This window comes from Ctenocephalides felis, unplaced genomic scaffold (genome assembly GCF_003426905.1).
Source record: "Ctenocephalides felis isolate EL2017-DRISC unplaced genomic scaffold, ASM342690v1 CF-g0.4_SCAFFOLD_01492, whole genome shotgun sequence".
Lineage (NCBI taxonomy): Eukaryota > Metazoa > Arthropoda > Insecta > Siphonaptera > Pulicidae > Ctenocephalides > Ctenocephalides felis.
Window position 1 is genome coordinate 43,857,243 of NW_020537646.1, and position 16,491 is coordinate 43,873,733.

Genomic DNA, 16,491 nt, shown 5'->3' on the forward strand with positions numbered 1-16,491 from the left:
GAAAGCATGGCATGTTCAATCTGTCATTACCCTAATTCTTACGATATCAAGAGATAAACGGCCACATATCAATATTTGTAACAAAAGTTTTTTTTTCGCTGTACACTGGCAAAATGTTAACAATGAGCATATAGTAAATAAAGAAGTAAATTACATAAAAAATGCAATGGTACTAGAGATAAATTAAATTAATAGTAATTTCAACTTTGCTGATGAATATTTCTGACGAAATACCAAATCATGATTACATACTATGTTCTTATTGTTAGTAAAAAATGCGCTAATGGAATTTATATTTTGCATTGGTTGAATAATGTAGCTATTATTTCATAAAATCACTTAAAATTGAAATTAAAACATTGGATCTGGAGGCCCCTTGCCTCCTCCATGGGGTGAAAAGCGACAGTTAACAAATTTTAGAAAAACTAAAGATTTTACGGAACATTGTTCGATAGTAGTTTGTTCATATGTCTTAATTGATGTAATTGTTTATACGTCTTATGTGTAGGTAGTATAACACATGTATTATAAAAAAAAGGAAAATGAAACACAATATAGACTTGCTTCGATTAGTTATTAGCAACTGTCTGCCGATTCTTTTTTTTACAATTAAAACAAATGAAAATGAAACACAATATAGACTCGCCTCCATTAGTTATTTCTTTTTTTACAATTATAGAAGAAAAGAGCAGTTATGAATAGAGCTGCTAGATACATCTTTCTTGTAAAGTCCTACCATGCCATTTCTTCGCAATTAAATGTAGAAAATAGCTTTTTGGACAATTTTGATAAAACTCTTTATGATAGAATTTTTATGGTATTAACGAATATTGTAAAATATTTAACGTCTACAAAATTTGGCCAAATTATAAAAACACCTTGAATTAATTTAAATAATGGGGAAGAAGGATGTCAAAATTTTAAATTTTAATCGTCATATTTTCAAAACATGTTGAATTTCAATGCGTAACAATATTGTCGATTTCTCACACATATCAGGAAGTTGTTGCAACTTGCCTAGCGAATTACCACTCCACCTGGTTCACTCTGGTTATATTGCTATGATTTTTCGCGTGTAAACTCTCCAGTAAAAATGAGTTTACACTTTTCATAATATACGACATATTTTTTTATTCATGCCACTAAATAAAATATAATAAATCCAATTGAAACGTAAAAACAAAACTCGTCAAAGAAATGATCACAATATTAAAATATTATCACATAAAAAATAATGTATTATTAATATTATTTCGGGCCCGCCCGTAGATAAGCAGTTAAAAGCGACGGGACTTTCGGAGAAGAGTTTCGGAGGTCCCAGGTTCGATACCCACTTCGAGCAGCCTGTTGTCAGGCAGTAGTAACAACGATTTTCACTTAAAAATATAGACAGCAATATGTTTCCAAGTGAAAATAGCCCTCACCCGGCATTGCTGCATCATTAAAAATACTCGCCCTATTACAGAAATTGTAATAATAATATATCATAGAGAGATGTGACAACTTATTGGGTTGCCATCTGTCAAACAGACGCGTATTAAGTCAAAATCAACACAACAGCTTATAGTACTGTTAGGTTCTGATTGCTGTTTAAAAATAATAATAAAAAAAAATTATAACAATTAAAAAACTAAATACCTGGGTTCGATGCCTGACATCCCTGATGGCTTTAATCATATGAAGACCCATTTCGACGCAGCATACAGCGTGATCGCCTCGGGCCGTCGGAAGACCAGAAACACAATAATAACAATCTCCTAGTAGTTTTATACGAAGACAATGATTTTCCTAAAATTATATTAATATGTGATTGCACATCTAATTATCAAATAAGATGCAAGACAATTTATTGAGTTAATACTGGAACATGTAAAATTATTTGTTAACTTACCAATATAGTAAGTTAGTTATATTCTGATATCAACCGTTATTACAGAGTGCGCCATTTATATGTAGTCAATGAAAATGTTGAATAACTTGAATAATTTTAAATAAATTTTGATAAACTTTTGTTTATTATCAAATTTAAAACTTTACCATTTTTTCAACTTGATTCGACAAACAACGTCGATCAAATGATCCCCTTCATTGCGCAAACAAAATTTCAATGTTTCCATTGACCACATATTGATGGCGAACCCTGTATAATTAGAAAATAATTTCAAAAATCCCAGTAATGATTTGATTGGTTCTTTGCGAATATGAGTCATATTCTTTAACATGTATTGAAAATATTGATTGCTCATTTAATTGCTTTTTCACCAAAAATGAAGAAATGTAATTTTAAATAAATTTCAAAAATTTACACATTATAAAAAAACACAAAATAAAAGTTCAACACATTAGCATTTGGAGTATTTAATATAATTTAATTTTTTTATCACTTACTGTAGCCAATTTATCAAATCTTGCAAATAAATCATTTAGAATTCTTACAAGCTCTTGCGGACTGCATCTACTTGCTAATTCTGAAAGTAAATATTATAATTGAAAAGAAGTTCGTTATTTTTTTAATTATTCATTAAGAAATAATCTAACCAGTAAATCCTTTGATATCGGCAAATAATATTGATACATTTTCATATCGATGAATATAAATCTTGTGGAATTGTAATGGTTCAAATGCGCCGCCTCTTTCTTCTTCTCTGGCTATGTCTCGTATCATTTCTTTTGCAACAAAATCTGGCAAAACTGAAAAATGTATATAATTAAGTAACAAATTATTTGTAATCGAAATTGAATGCTCCTTCAATTTATTATGATATAGAGAGGGCGAGGCAAAAAGGTTTATTTTGCCTTTTAATAATTACCAGTCAATTTAGAATACTGTGAAAACAAAACCAATAACATATCAACAAAAAATACACATTAAAAATTCTAAGCTAATTCATTATGGTAGAAGAAATGAAAAGTGTCAGATGTCATTAGCAAAATAGTAAAAAACAGAGGTAGAAGTTTGTTTTTTACTATTTTGCTAATGATATCTGACACTTTTTATTTCACCCAATAGACAGGTTAATAATCAACAGCCAGAAGATAAAAAGGTCCACTGATTTATTTTCAATTTTCAAGAGAATTTATGGAATAATAATCACATTATTTAATCAATACGATAGAGCTTAATTATTTGGCTGGACAACAAAATTAAAATTTATAATCTAAATATGTAATTTGAGACATAATAAAAAAAATCAACTCTAACTACTATTATGAATATTACTTTTGTAATTTAGTTGTTTAGTTTATCATGATCAGACTCATTTTTTCCATAAATACAATTACTTAATACAAATAAGGTAAGTACAACTTCAGTCTTAATAAACATATTTCATTTGCAGATTTTTTACAGTTCTTTGTCAGAAGAATTCATCGTTAGAGTTGGAATAACTATTAATTCAATTTATCTATCGCAATCTTAAAACCTAAAAATAATTAAATAACGTATACTTAAAATTTATAATCAGGTATCGTAAACTGAATAACAATTCAACAAAAATTTGTAATTGTAGCCATGTATTGCAGGATAGCGAAGTTGCCCGATTTAAGGCGATAACTGGTTACACATCATTTGTCCTCAGCTTTAAAATAATGTTTACAGAAAATACTTGTTTCAGAAAAAATGGACCTTCGACCTTTTTACCCACGGACCAAGTTTACTTAAAAATACAGAGAAAGTTAGACGAAATAAGAGGTCATTGTTTGTACGATGTATTCTTCAAATTTAAATAAAAATTTAAAGGCATTTAGTAATGAAAGAAATCTAGTAAAAAAGATGTTTCATATGACTTTGAATTAAAATTGAAATATATATATAGTCTGTAATTGTATACTGGTATATGATCTGTTGAACGTTATTTTTCAAATATGCGTTTTCTAACTGGCTTACATGATATTTAAAATTAACTTATTATTTAGTTTTAACGATGTTTTTTAAACAATTGTTGTTTAAATGCAATCCAATATAATATAAAAAATAGTCAACTATAATAATGTCTTAATATCGTATTATTAATAATATAATAAGCTACTTTAATCTTGCTCTTCATATTTGGGAACAATTATGGTTTATACAGTATTTAAAATTGTACTTGCTATAATCACCAATAATCACCATTTATTTTTCAATTTCATGTAAATAAAAGAACTAAAATCATGGGATCAGAAAGGTAATATTTTTGAAATTAGATAAGTTTTTTTTGAAAACATATGTTTGCCATATGTGAACAATAAACTTTACATATTTGTGGTATAATTATGACGTCAATGTGTGTAGGTACCTATATGCAAAAATACATGAAGCGCGTCAAAATCGATTGTTCAGTCCATTGAGCGGTCTATAAAATTATTTCGCAATTATAAAAGATGCGATGAAATTAATCGTTCATGTATGCGAAAGCATTTTCATTATTGCCGACGAACAACCAACTCATCTGTGGAATCTATTGACCGGACCTAATACACACTGTATACATATAAAGCTCAAGGGCGTGAAAATTATTAATAAAAGTGTTGTCACGAGTAGTGTTAGAACGAAATATCGAGTACTGAGTAAATATCGATACTTTGCGGTCGATAGTGAGTACTTTTGCTATCGATTTTTTAGCTCGATCTATTTGCCAATATCGATTCTTTTCGTCGATAGTACTCAAAAAGAATCGACAGCGTAATCTATGAACAACACCACTCATCGACCAACTATTAACTCCTCTCATTGCCAAATGCAAAGCAATAGTCTCCCTAGGTGGTCATAATTGTTCAAAGAAGTGTCAAAAAATTATCCCGAAGGGTCATTAGTCTCAGAATTTATTGCTCAAAAACCCAAAATGAATATGACCACACTCATAACTAAAGATGTTTATTTATTACTCTTATGTAAAATGAAAAAAATAAAATGATTTAAAGTACCTTAAATGTTTTATAAAAACATATTCAACAATCGAAGTATGATTATTTCAAATAATAATACTTATCAATTTCAATAAATTAGTATTTTACGTAAAAAAGAATCGAAATATAATTATTTCAAATAATAATAATCATCAATTTCAATATATTAGTATTTTGTGTTTATTATATTTTAAAATATAAATATATATATTTTTATATATATTGAAATGATTGAGTATTATTATCCGAAATAATATATTTCGATTCTTTTTTACGCAAAATACTAATATATTGAAATGGTTGAGTATTATTCGAAATAATATATTTCGATTCTTTTTTACGCAAAATACTCATGTATTGAAATTTTTGAATATCAGCATGCAAACATATGGGTTTGAGTTTCTCGGAACCATTTAAACTTTAAATCCCATCGCTCCGAAGGGATGTTTTTTAAGTGCCGAAATATTATTTTGACCGTCATTAAACTAAATGTTTATTGCTTTCCGAAGAGCTTAATTTTGCACTTTTATGTAAACATGTAACGGCTTTTTAAAGTTGTATGCTCGCTAAAATTATTCATATAAAAATATTCAACAATTATAAAATATTATTTTACTTAAAAATAATAAAAATATTATTGTACTTAAAAAATGAATAAAATTGCATTTTGAATATAGTATCAGACTATTATATTGTTTTAATCAAAAATACTCAACTATTATAACTTGTATTTTTTTTTGAAGAAGTATAGAATTTGAAATTAGTATTGATAAATTACTGTTAACATTTTACAATATTGAAAATGATTCTGATTTAACACATCAGATACAAGCAATAGAATTCATTCTAATATTGTGATATGATATTTAATTAGTTTTAGATCTTTCTTGCACTTTTTTCATGAAAAGTACTCAAAATTCGATATTGAGTACTATCGATACTTTCGCCACGATATTTTTTTGGCATCGATATTTTGATTAGATACTTTTTAAAGTACTCAATATCGATCTTTTGCCTCGATACTTCTAACACTAGTCACGAGAGGGAATGGAATTTGATTAGATATTGACGCTCAATATAATATATATAGACAAATTAAAGAATAATACTAGCGAGACTTCTGTTTTAATAGGTTCATTCTTAATAATAATTAATGATTTTATGCTTGTAATATTTATAAAAATAGTGAGATCAGATTAAATTATAATGAACGATTTGCAAAAAGTTATGCAAAGAGTTAAAAAAAAGAAATAAATTTTTATTCGATGCGTCAGTCTAAAATTTAATTTCTATTTAGTTAGAAGATATCTCAAGGGCTAACTAGTAACAGGAGTTTTTTGATGGGTGGTTAAACGACACAATTTTTTTTTACTTCATATTTTTTAAGGTTGCTGAACACACAACAATTACATATATACAAATTCAAATGAGGAAGATTAAATAGTATAGTTTGTAAGATGTGGGCACATGTAAATTATGCTACAGAAATTACTATATATTTTATTTATATTAATAATATCGTAAATTTTCTTAAAAAATAAGTAAATAATAAATTATCAGAGGTATTACTGCCGTTTTTTTATGTTATTACTTGCTCCGGTAGATAGTACAACAAATCCGAAACCGCACTTTTTCTAGAAATGTATTAATTATGAAATAGTATGAAAACATGTGTTTTACTTGATTCGGTAGAGTTATAGTAACTATTCGTCTTTGTTTTGTAGAAATATAATAAGTGAATCTCAAGCCATATTGATTAAAAAAAAAACTGTTACAGTGACCTACTAGCTCCCCAACATAATGTTATTCTGATAGTTGGGAACTAATTATAAATGTTCATAAAAAATAGTTAGAACGTAAGAGATAATTAATCACTCTTCATGAAAAATAGTGAATTTTTATTGATTTTTCAAAATAAATTATGAAACATTTAAAGGTTAAATAGCTTTAATATAACGACTTAATTTTAAAATATAAAAATCGTAATCTGGTTCTAGATTTATTGGTACTTGTATTCATGATACATATTAATTGTATTCTCCATTATCAAAATGCAAAAATTTTGGTAATATAATTTAAACTTTAAAGAATATAAAAAATCACAAATTGTAAAATCATGTCATTTTATGTCGTATTTTGTGAAATACAAGCGATTGCACATTCAAGTAATTAATTTAAACGATATCTTGACTTTGTATTGTAGTTTATTCGACACAACATGCTGAGGATATACAGCAATTAGAACACAAAAAACTCAAACTAGGTGTAAATGGCATTTTATTCTGAATCTTATTGCATAAAAAATCGACTTAATCAATAAGAATTGAAATTTAGCAAATTTTCAAAATTGTTACATCAAAATTGTTTATATCAAAATCATTGTTTTTTATCAACAATAGTCAATTCGGTTTCCAATTGATATTATACACGTTATATGTCTTAAGCGAGCGGATCATTAATTAAACTAGTACTTTTTGTAGGTCTATAAAGTTCGTTAAGACCACGAACACTCCGTCATATAATTCGCCAATTCATCAAAATTGTCAAAAAAAATAATTTAACAATTAATTACAAAGAAATGGCTGAACAATCTTTACCGAAAACTTACTAGCTTGATTCCCAATTTACATCTTTCAAACGGTTTTCAATTTTTCAAAACCGGTCGAAAATGTTTTGGATAACTTTAAAGCAAAAAGTTTAGAATATTTCTAGTATTTCTAAGGAAAAGATCGGCCGATCGTCTTTCAAAACTAATGAATTCGAGTCCTTTTCAAGGTTCGAGTTTCAAGAATCGGTGCAAGCGTCTTTGAAAAAAACGTCAGTGATAAGTGATATTTAGCGTTCATATACACACATAACTTTCCAATTCTGGTATCAAATGATTCAAAATACCTTGATAAATCTAAGAAATTATCAAACCGGATTTTCTGGTAGTAACATAAACTTTTTCTTCGGGAAAGTTATTATGGAGTAGGGCGGGGGACATAGGTTTAATTTAACTTTTAACAATTTTATTTTGAAAACCAAACCTTAATTGTTTATTAATCATAGCCAATAACATAAATCAAACAACTGACAACGTTCAGTGAAACTTCCAGCTAATTCATCATTGTAAAAGTATGATTTTTGCTATTTTTCAAAACTTGTGATCTGGTGTTTTTTATCCCATAGGCGGGGTAGATTGGGACAGGCAGGGGGCAAACAGATCCAAAATCTTTTTTCAATTTTAAAGCAATTTTACAAAATAATAGCTGCAATATTCAACGAATACAAAATATATATCTACCTTCCTACAAAATTTCATGAGTGCATTTTTTTTCAGAGATAACACTTTTTATCTGGTGTTTCGCCATCAGCAGAGATGGAATAAATATTTATTCAATTTAGCTCTTGTAATATTGCTTTAATAACTCAATTTACATTTTTATTTGAAATTTTTTTTCACCATTGCCTGGGCGAAGGTTTAGTTGGTCCCTTATACCCCTTTCATAGAAGTAATATAAAAAAAATCTGTTGAATATAACTTAAAATTAAGAAATTATCTTATAAAACGGTTAAATGAAGTATACTTAAGTATTATATTTGAGTCCAGTAGTCCAAAGAACAGTGCTCACGACCATAAAAACTAACGTAACGTAACGTAAGAAAATACTTTTGTTATAGAGTTTCAAATAAAGCCGTCTTCCCATAGCAACGTAGTAAGAATGCAGGTGATGTGAAGTGGTGACACATCTTTTTCCGCCTTCTTTCAAATATTGTTATTGAAAAATTCTTAGCTATACTGATTTTTGAGATATCGGTGGTGGATCTTTTTGCCCGCCGAGCTTTAAGCCCCGCTCTACCTTATACAAGCATATCAACGGCACCAAAAAAATTCACGAAACATATTAAATATACCTATAGGTATTATGTCTTATTATTAGATTACGTTTCGTTGCGCTACGATACATACTAATCCCGGATTATCAAAGCAGTTTTTAAATTCAAGTTGAAGCATATTTTAGTAATTTACTCTATTCAGTTTGAAGTATCCTCACAATTAATATTTTTATAACTTTGTTACACAAGTTGGATACTAATTATCACTCTTCTAAAAAGAGCTTTTGAATGTTTTCTCAAACGTATTTCAGGAGTTAATTAGATCATAGTTGGAAAAAATTGAAAAATTAGAAAGCTGAAGTAAGCAACGGCGTGTTATGTAGTATTAGCAAAGCGTGCCTTTTCTATCGCAGTCTCTTTGTAATGGCCTTTGTATGGCTCATCATGTCCCATAATCTAATCATACGCTTGTCCGCTCATAATCAACAGGGACCCATACCACAATTTCACCGCGAATAAAGACACTCAATCTGTCTTCGGGTAATATTTATTGCAATTTAGTACAATTACAAATGTGATGAAAACCGGTAGTGTATGGCATCGTCAAATTGTTCGAATTTCATATTCCATAAACAAAATACCATATGAATAAATTCTGAATACAAAAAACGTGAAAACAAAATTTGATAAATGTAAATCATTTTTCAGAAAATACTTAAATTTTGGAGATTATTGTAAATATTAAAAAAAAAGTTTTTTTGAAGTAAAACTTCTGAAGGAGCGACTAGTGTGTAAATCCGTACAAATGCAATAAAAGTCCATAACGCCCGAACTGTTCGTCTTTCACTCTCGATGAAATCATTTCTATACGGGTCGATTGTGATTAGTCGTCGTGTATGTGAATAGAGATCTGTCGTTGTATGCGTAACGGCATCAGCGTTGTATGTGTACCGGCATCGACGTTGTGTGCGTACCGATATCAACAAGGAAATCGGCATAAATAAATAAACATTTTAAAGTTACATTGTAGTACTAATCTTGATTTAATGAAGAATGCCTGAATCAGAAGAATATTTTACCCTGTTCCTTGAAAATAATAAAACGAATTAAATATTTGCTCCATGAACTAAACGTAAGTTTATTGATTAGAAGTTATTTCTATATTATTCGTAGTTTCTATAAGTCTTTGAAGTTATTAAAATGAAAAATATTTTTAGGCAAGGCATATATTACAGCTGTTCCAAGAATGAGATCATATCGCCAAAAAAATACAATCAGTCAATGAATGTATACTAATTTTAATTATATGAAGTTCTTCAAACACAATTACATGATGAGTGAAGTTGCAAAAACAATATTTGTTTAGGCGTTGTTTAACATATTTCACTGTGTCAACAAATATTAAAGAATTTATTAATCAGCAATTACTTCATTTCTCTAATGAAGGTTCATCTCTAAATGCTAATTACAATGAGAAACCGATCATGTCATATTTGAAGTATGACTTTAATTACGTTATAGTTTTTAAATATTATACATAGTTTCACTGATATCATAAATATATAATTTATAATTTATCATTATATAAATGTGTATAATGGTTGACACTAATAAATGTGTGCATCACGAGTGTTGTCATATTACTAATGAACATTATTCAAAATTGTTATATGATGTATTTATTTTTACTTAAATGCCATCAGTACAGTAGCAACTAAGTTTTACTTCGATCGCGTGTGAACCTTACGCGCACTCTTTTTTTATAAAACTTCTATAAAAGCTTACACGTGGGAGAGATAAAAAGAAATAACTGAATCTTTACCCGTAAAAGACGTTAAAAGAAGTAATTTTACAAGAAAGATATTAAATTAATAGTTATTTCAACACTGCTGATAAATATTTCTGTCTCCAGATCAAAATACCAGATCAAGGTTATATACAGTTATCTCTGTAAAAATGGACCACTTAAAATTATATTTTGCATTAGCTGAATAATTAGGTGTTATTTTGTAAAACCCCTTCAAAATTAAAAACAAGACATTGGGCCAGTTTGCCACCTGGCCGTCTCATTTTATCACGCATATGGGGTAAAAAGGCAATTGACAAATATTTAAAAAACAGCTTTTGGAAATCATCACTATTCATATATGAGATATTATTCTTAAATGAGATCGAGTTTTTGATAAAATAGGGAAGTTTAAAACAACAACTCTAAAACATCATTTCCGTTGTAAATAATTAACGAGTTATATAATTTCTTATAAAAACTCCAAAGTTTAGTTTAAACTATTTCTAATAGCGATAATTTTTTGTTTAACTATCAAGTGACCAATTTTGATTACCAGTGATTGTTCGAGTTATTTTTGTGTTAAATTCGTCAACGTTTTCCCCTACAATCAGCTTTTTTTCTACAAGGATTTTAATTATATTTCTACGAAACAAAGATGAATAGACAGTTCTTATTTCGATAAACTATTTCTCTAATGATTTTAAAATTAATCATTTTCTTTAAAAAGTGTATCACGAAATAAGAAGAGAAACTCACACTTCTGCACACTTAAACAGAATGATGGGGATGGGGGGTTACATCTCTAATCGAGTCAAAAAATATTTTGATATTGCCTGATACAATAAGCCCTAATCTCTCCTATTTATAATAAATGAACATTTTGAAAGTGTAATAAATTAAACGTTTATTTTAAACTATTTTATTCAATCAAGTAAAAAAATGTTTTAAGAAGCTGCGTGAAACGTCAGAAACTAAGACGGGGGTCTGTATCGTTCTACAAGTTATTGTAAGTAGGGCAGTTCTTCTAGCAATAATTCGATTTTCTGAGGATATCAAACAAAGCCTAAGTAAGTTTTGTTTGCTACAAAACAAAATCAGGAACATTGTAAATAAATTTTATTACTTGTTGGCCTAGAATAATACATACCCGAGTAACAATTAACAATTAATATTAAATTTGAATGAATGAATTTTTTTTAGCAAACTAAACAAAAAGTATCATTTGTGCTAAAATATCATCATTTAAAAAATCTTTGGTTATTATCTTCACATTTTCCTCTGCCAATGTCTAGACATGTTATAGTGAAATTGAACTTCACGAAAATTAATACTAAATAAACATATGTCTACGATGTTGATTCTGTTTTCGAAATCTAAACTACGTGTGTAAGGCGTCGTGTCTTAAGGCAAATTGCTGGATCTTCCCGTACCGTAACGAAATATTTGAGGAATATTAAATGTTTTCAAATAGATTATTATAAATAATATAATTTTCATTAATTTTTTTTTATAGACAAAATTATGAATTGGTCAACAACTTTCATACGTTTCTACAGAAAAGTAAATAAACACAATTTAATCATTCGGATTTAAAATGAAGGACATTGTGTAATATTTATAAGATTTGTATAAACTGAATTTCAAAGTTAAATTTATTCGAAGAGTAAATGAGCGATAGAACTTTAGCCAGAATTAAAATTAAAATCCAATTATTTTCCATATAAAAAAAATAGAAAAAATACATTTTGATTTTTTTTTTTCAACAGCAATGATTTTGTCAAAACAAGCGTTTTTTTAATCATTGGAATCGAATACTTAGTTCTCTCCAAGACTGAGGTTTTTTGCGCATTTAGCTTCGCATCTTCAAAATGGCTGAACCTGCCTTTGCCAAAAACTAATCATCAATTATCCCCATCATTACAAATTGAATGTTTTGTGGATTATTCAAAACGGATGATCTGATATCTCAAAAACTCGATTTCTATTTACTGCACTCTTTGCTCCGTATCTCGAAAACGGCTAGACCTGCCTTACCCAAAAACTAATGCACATCTCCCAATCAATAGGGTACGAATGTTTTCTGAATCATTCAAATCGGTTGATCTGTGCGCCTTAAACGCGGAAGAAATTTTTTCTAAGGTGTGCCACAATGTTCAAAAAACTTCACAACGCCAAGATATGTAGAAATTTTCAATTTAGATTTTTGGACGATTACAATAAATTATGCTGCGGAGCGTAATTTTATAACTAGCATATTTACTTTTTTAATTCTAAGGTTAGCTATGGAAAAATTAATCTTAAAGATTAATTTCAATCATCTATATCAACTAACTTAAAAAATTAAATTTTTATTAACTTCCCGAATGGGAATGTGAGTTCTTATTTTTGCCGGAAAGTCCTATTTCATAATTAATATTTTCTACACGTTTCAAGTCATTTCGAATTGAAAGTCCAAACTTTTTGTAAACGTCGATAAAACAAGTTTTGGTGTCATACGATTCAGAATGGCTCCTTAGGCAAGATAAAAAGTATGTGTATGTGAGCCAAAACTTCTCTCGTAGACGTTCAGTCAAAAACGCCTGCACCTTTCAAAAATTTAAAAGCAATTGAGTTTTTTTCATTAATTTTGTGCGTGTTGGTCGTGTTGTTTCTTCAGGATTTGCATATTAGTGCAAAATGTTTAATCGTGTTGATAGATTTTTAATAAAGATTTACTGGACCAATTTATTGTAATTAATTGTTAAAAAATTAATTTGACGTTCTTATTGAAGCTTTGAAAATTGTCTTGGTTCATAGTCTTAACGTTAATCCTAAAATGTTATAGACCTGACAATGAGAAAAACGTGTGTATACTTAGCACCGCGATGGTGGAAATTGGCAAAACTGATATGACCTAATTTTTTGACAAAATTAGAGAATTTCTTATGCTTGCAATCTATGACCGGTAAAACTTTTACACCATTAGACAGCAAAAAATCACTAATAACTATAGTAAAATTTTTTTTTATTTTTTTGGATTTTTAGAGGGGTCGGTGCAGACTCTACGTATAGTTGGCACCGAACTTGGCCCCACTCATTTATCTCAGAAACGGAAAAAAACACAAATTTTAGATTACACCAATCGTCAACAAATAAATTCTCAATCCTTCTCACGCAGTCAAATAATATATAACTGTAACAAATATAGCTGAATGTACTTTGTATTGCTTGCTATGAAAAATAAATAAATAAAAAAAAGAAAAATTGTCAAAAAATCTGGTCATGTCAGTTTTGCCAATTTCCACCATCGCGTTACTAAGTATTAAGTATACACACATCTGAGAGTATGGGTGTATTCATGAAACCTCATTAAAATTTGATACAGTTAAAGATTAGAAATTTTATCGTCACAATTTCAAATATTGCTAAATCCCAATTCATATTGATTAAGTCGGTTATTTACACATATCAAATTTTTTTCAATTTATCTTAAGGCAAGTTACTCCTAGTTATGTTTCAAATTATCAATTACATTCTGGTACAATATAGTTAGAAGCATGCCTTAAAACTACCATTATTCTATCCAATAACTTATTGTTAGTAATAAACTGTCGGGGAAATCAATAAATTGTAGCCATTCCACAAAAACAGAAGGCGAAGCGTTACTTGATACGGCGACAATAAGCGAAATATTGGAATCGTATCAATTCCGCCGGTGGAGTCAATCATCATTATTAATAAAACGACAGCACATTTTTATTTCCCGGTCCGACTGGAACAGACATATGTACATTTGAGAACATTCGAACCGAGAAATATATTTGGAGCAAAGGTTTGAGAAAATTTGGAATAAATAAAGATTAGAGCATATTTGGCACAACGACACAATTATTTATTAAATTTATTCCAAAAAGCGAGTACATCACAAAATCTAATTACAAAAGTTATTTAACTGAAGGAGGTACAAAATATTTCTATATTGCTGATATATTTCTTCTGTCATATATATTCTAAATAAAATATTATTTCAGCGGTTTCCAACCTTTTCTTCCTTGCGCCCCCCATTCGAATGATAAAAATATTGCGCCCCCCTCCCATTCTTATTTTTCTAACAATTTAATTTAAATATACTTAATATAACTGAAATTATGCCAAATAATACTAACATAACTATTTATTATAAGAATTTTCTGTTTCACATAAGTAAGATCTCACAAATGGTAATAAAATTTCTAAAGCATTATTTGCCAAAGTAGGAAAATCGCCCTTTACTGGTAACCAAAACTTAACAATATATTTTCGTCCTGAAACATCTGCGTCAATATGCTATCACTAGATAAATCAATTATCATTTTCTGCCCTGCTGTTGAATTACCAAAATCATCATGTTTCTCAATGACAAATGGATTTCTAATCCATTCGTATTTGCACGTAATTAGATAAAGTAAAGCAAAAATTGGTTTCGTAGACTAATCATATGACTGATATAATAATAAGATCTTTACTTACTTCTATTTCATCAGTAACACAAGTAATTTTAAAAGTGGAAAACTTGTTAAAGTTATAAAGTTATTTGATACTAGCTATACACAGTTCTAATTTTTTCATTGAATCCGTAATCTTGTCTTTCTGAATAAAAGCACAAATTTGAGATCCTTGCATTGATTTAATTAAATCGCTAAGTCTTTGAAAAATATCAACTAAATAAGCAAATTTTGCGAGGAAATTTGTGTCCTAAAACAAGATTGCTCCGTCTCTTTTGTTATCAGCAAGAAATATAGCAATTACTTTTTTGAGTTCAAACACTCTTAGAAGTACTTTAAGCATTTTACTGATTTGTTTTTGACACTTACTCAGCATTTAAAAATAATATTTTTGAAACAGCTTTGCGCCCCCTTTTGTACGGTATGGCGCCCCCCCAGGGGGGCGCGCCCCACAGGTTGGAAATCACTGTATTATTTAGAAATCGTATTACGAGACAAGAATACCAAATAATGATTACGAGATTGAAGGTTTGGCGGTGGAAAGGTCTACTAATATCTTAAAAACAAGTAAAGATTGGAATTTTCAACAACAATATTTAAAAGTAGAGGGGAAAAGCCATTGCTTTAAATCAAGCAAAGTCGCTATCAGGAGTTAAACGGCCATGCTGAAAATCTATTACAAAAGTATTTTCTTTCGTTGTCAGTTATTTAGTTTACGAAATCTTAATATAATTTAAATATAAGTTATTTGATTGTTTTATCAAATGTATTGTTAATTTAAAGTTATATTCAACAGTTTTTCTTATATAACTTATATGATAGCTTGCATGTGGATGGAGTAAAAAGAACCAACTGATCCTTTACCCTGGCAAAAGCGTAATAAATAAATAGTGAATAAAAGTGTAAATTTGGTTAAAAAATCCATTTCACAAGAAGAAAATTAAATTAATAGTTTTTCCATTTCTGCTGATAAATATTTTTGATGTCGTACCAGAGCTAGGTTATTAACAGTGATATCTTTGTAAAAAATGTGCTATTTTGCTCTGGTTAATGAGTCATTAGATTTGTTTGCCTCCGACTGTTCCATTTTACTCCGCTTATAGGGTAAAAAGGAACATATGACAAATTTTAGAAAAATAGTAAAAAAGCACATTTCCATAATTAGCAATTAACTGGAAATTTTACCGAACATAGTGCGATAGATATTTGTAGATAAAATAGTAATTTCAAAAATTAAAACTGTGAAGTTATTTATAAATTTTATAAAATTATTATGACCGCTGAACCTGATGAACGATAAGGTATTGCAACAAGATTCGTTGTTAGTTTTTGGTTTTGATCCCTATTATATACTATAGTTTACCACATCAAAATATAATTTTTATGTTCACTTTTAATTATTTTATAAGGTAAATTATTATTTTTAAATTAGATTCACAAGTGTTTTTTACACAACCTATGAAACCCTTGCAGAATAATAAGAAGAATTAGCTGAAACTTTATACTATCAAGATGTTAATAATAGTAAGTAAC

The 16,491-nt window shown here is 28.6% G+C and overlaps 1 protein-coding gene across 1 annotated transcript in view; it reads right to left on the reverse strand.

The window, feature by feature from the left end:
• Positions 1-16,491, reverse strand: part of LOC113371275 (adenylate cyclase type 8-like) — a 76,936-nt gene that overhangs the window by 21,742 nt on the left and 38,703 nt on the right. Inside the window, exons 8-10 of the mRNA XM_026611908.1 lie at positions 2,539-2,691; positions 2,389-2,468; positions 1,639-1,788 (exon numbers count right to left, since the gene is read on the reverse strand). Coding sequence (XP_026467693.1) covers positions 1,639-1,788; positions 2,389-2,468; positions 2,539-2,691 — 383 coding nt within the window. The remainder of the gene's footprint in view (positions 1-1,638; positions 1,789-2,388; positions 2,469-2,538; positions 2,692-16,491) is intronic.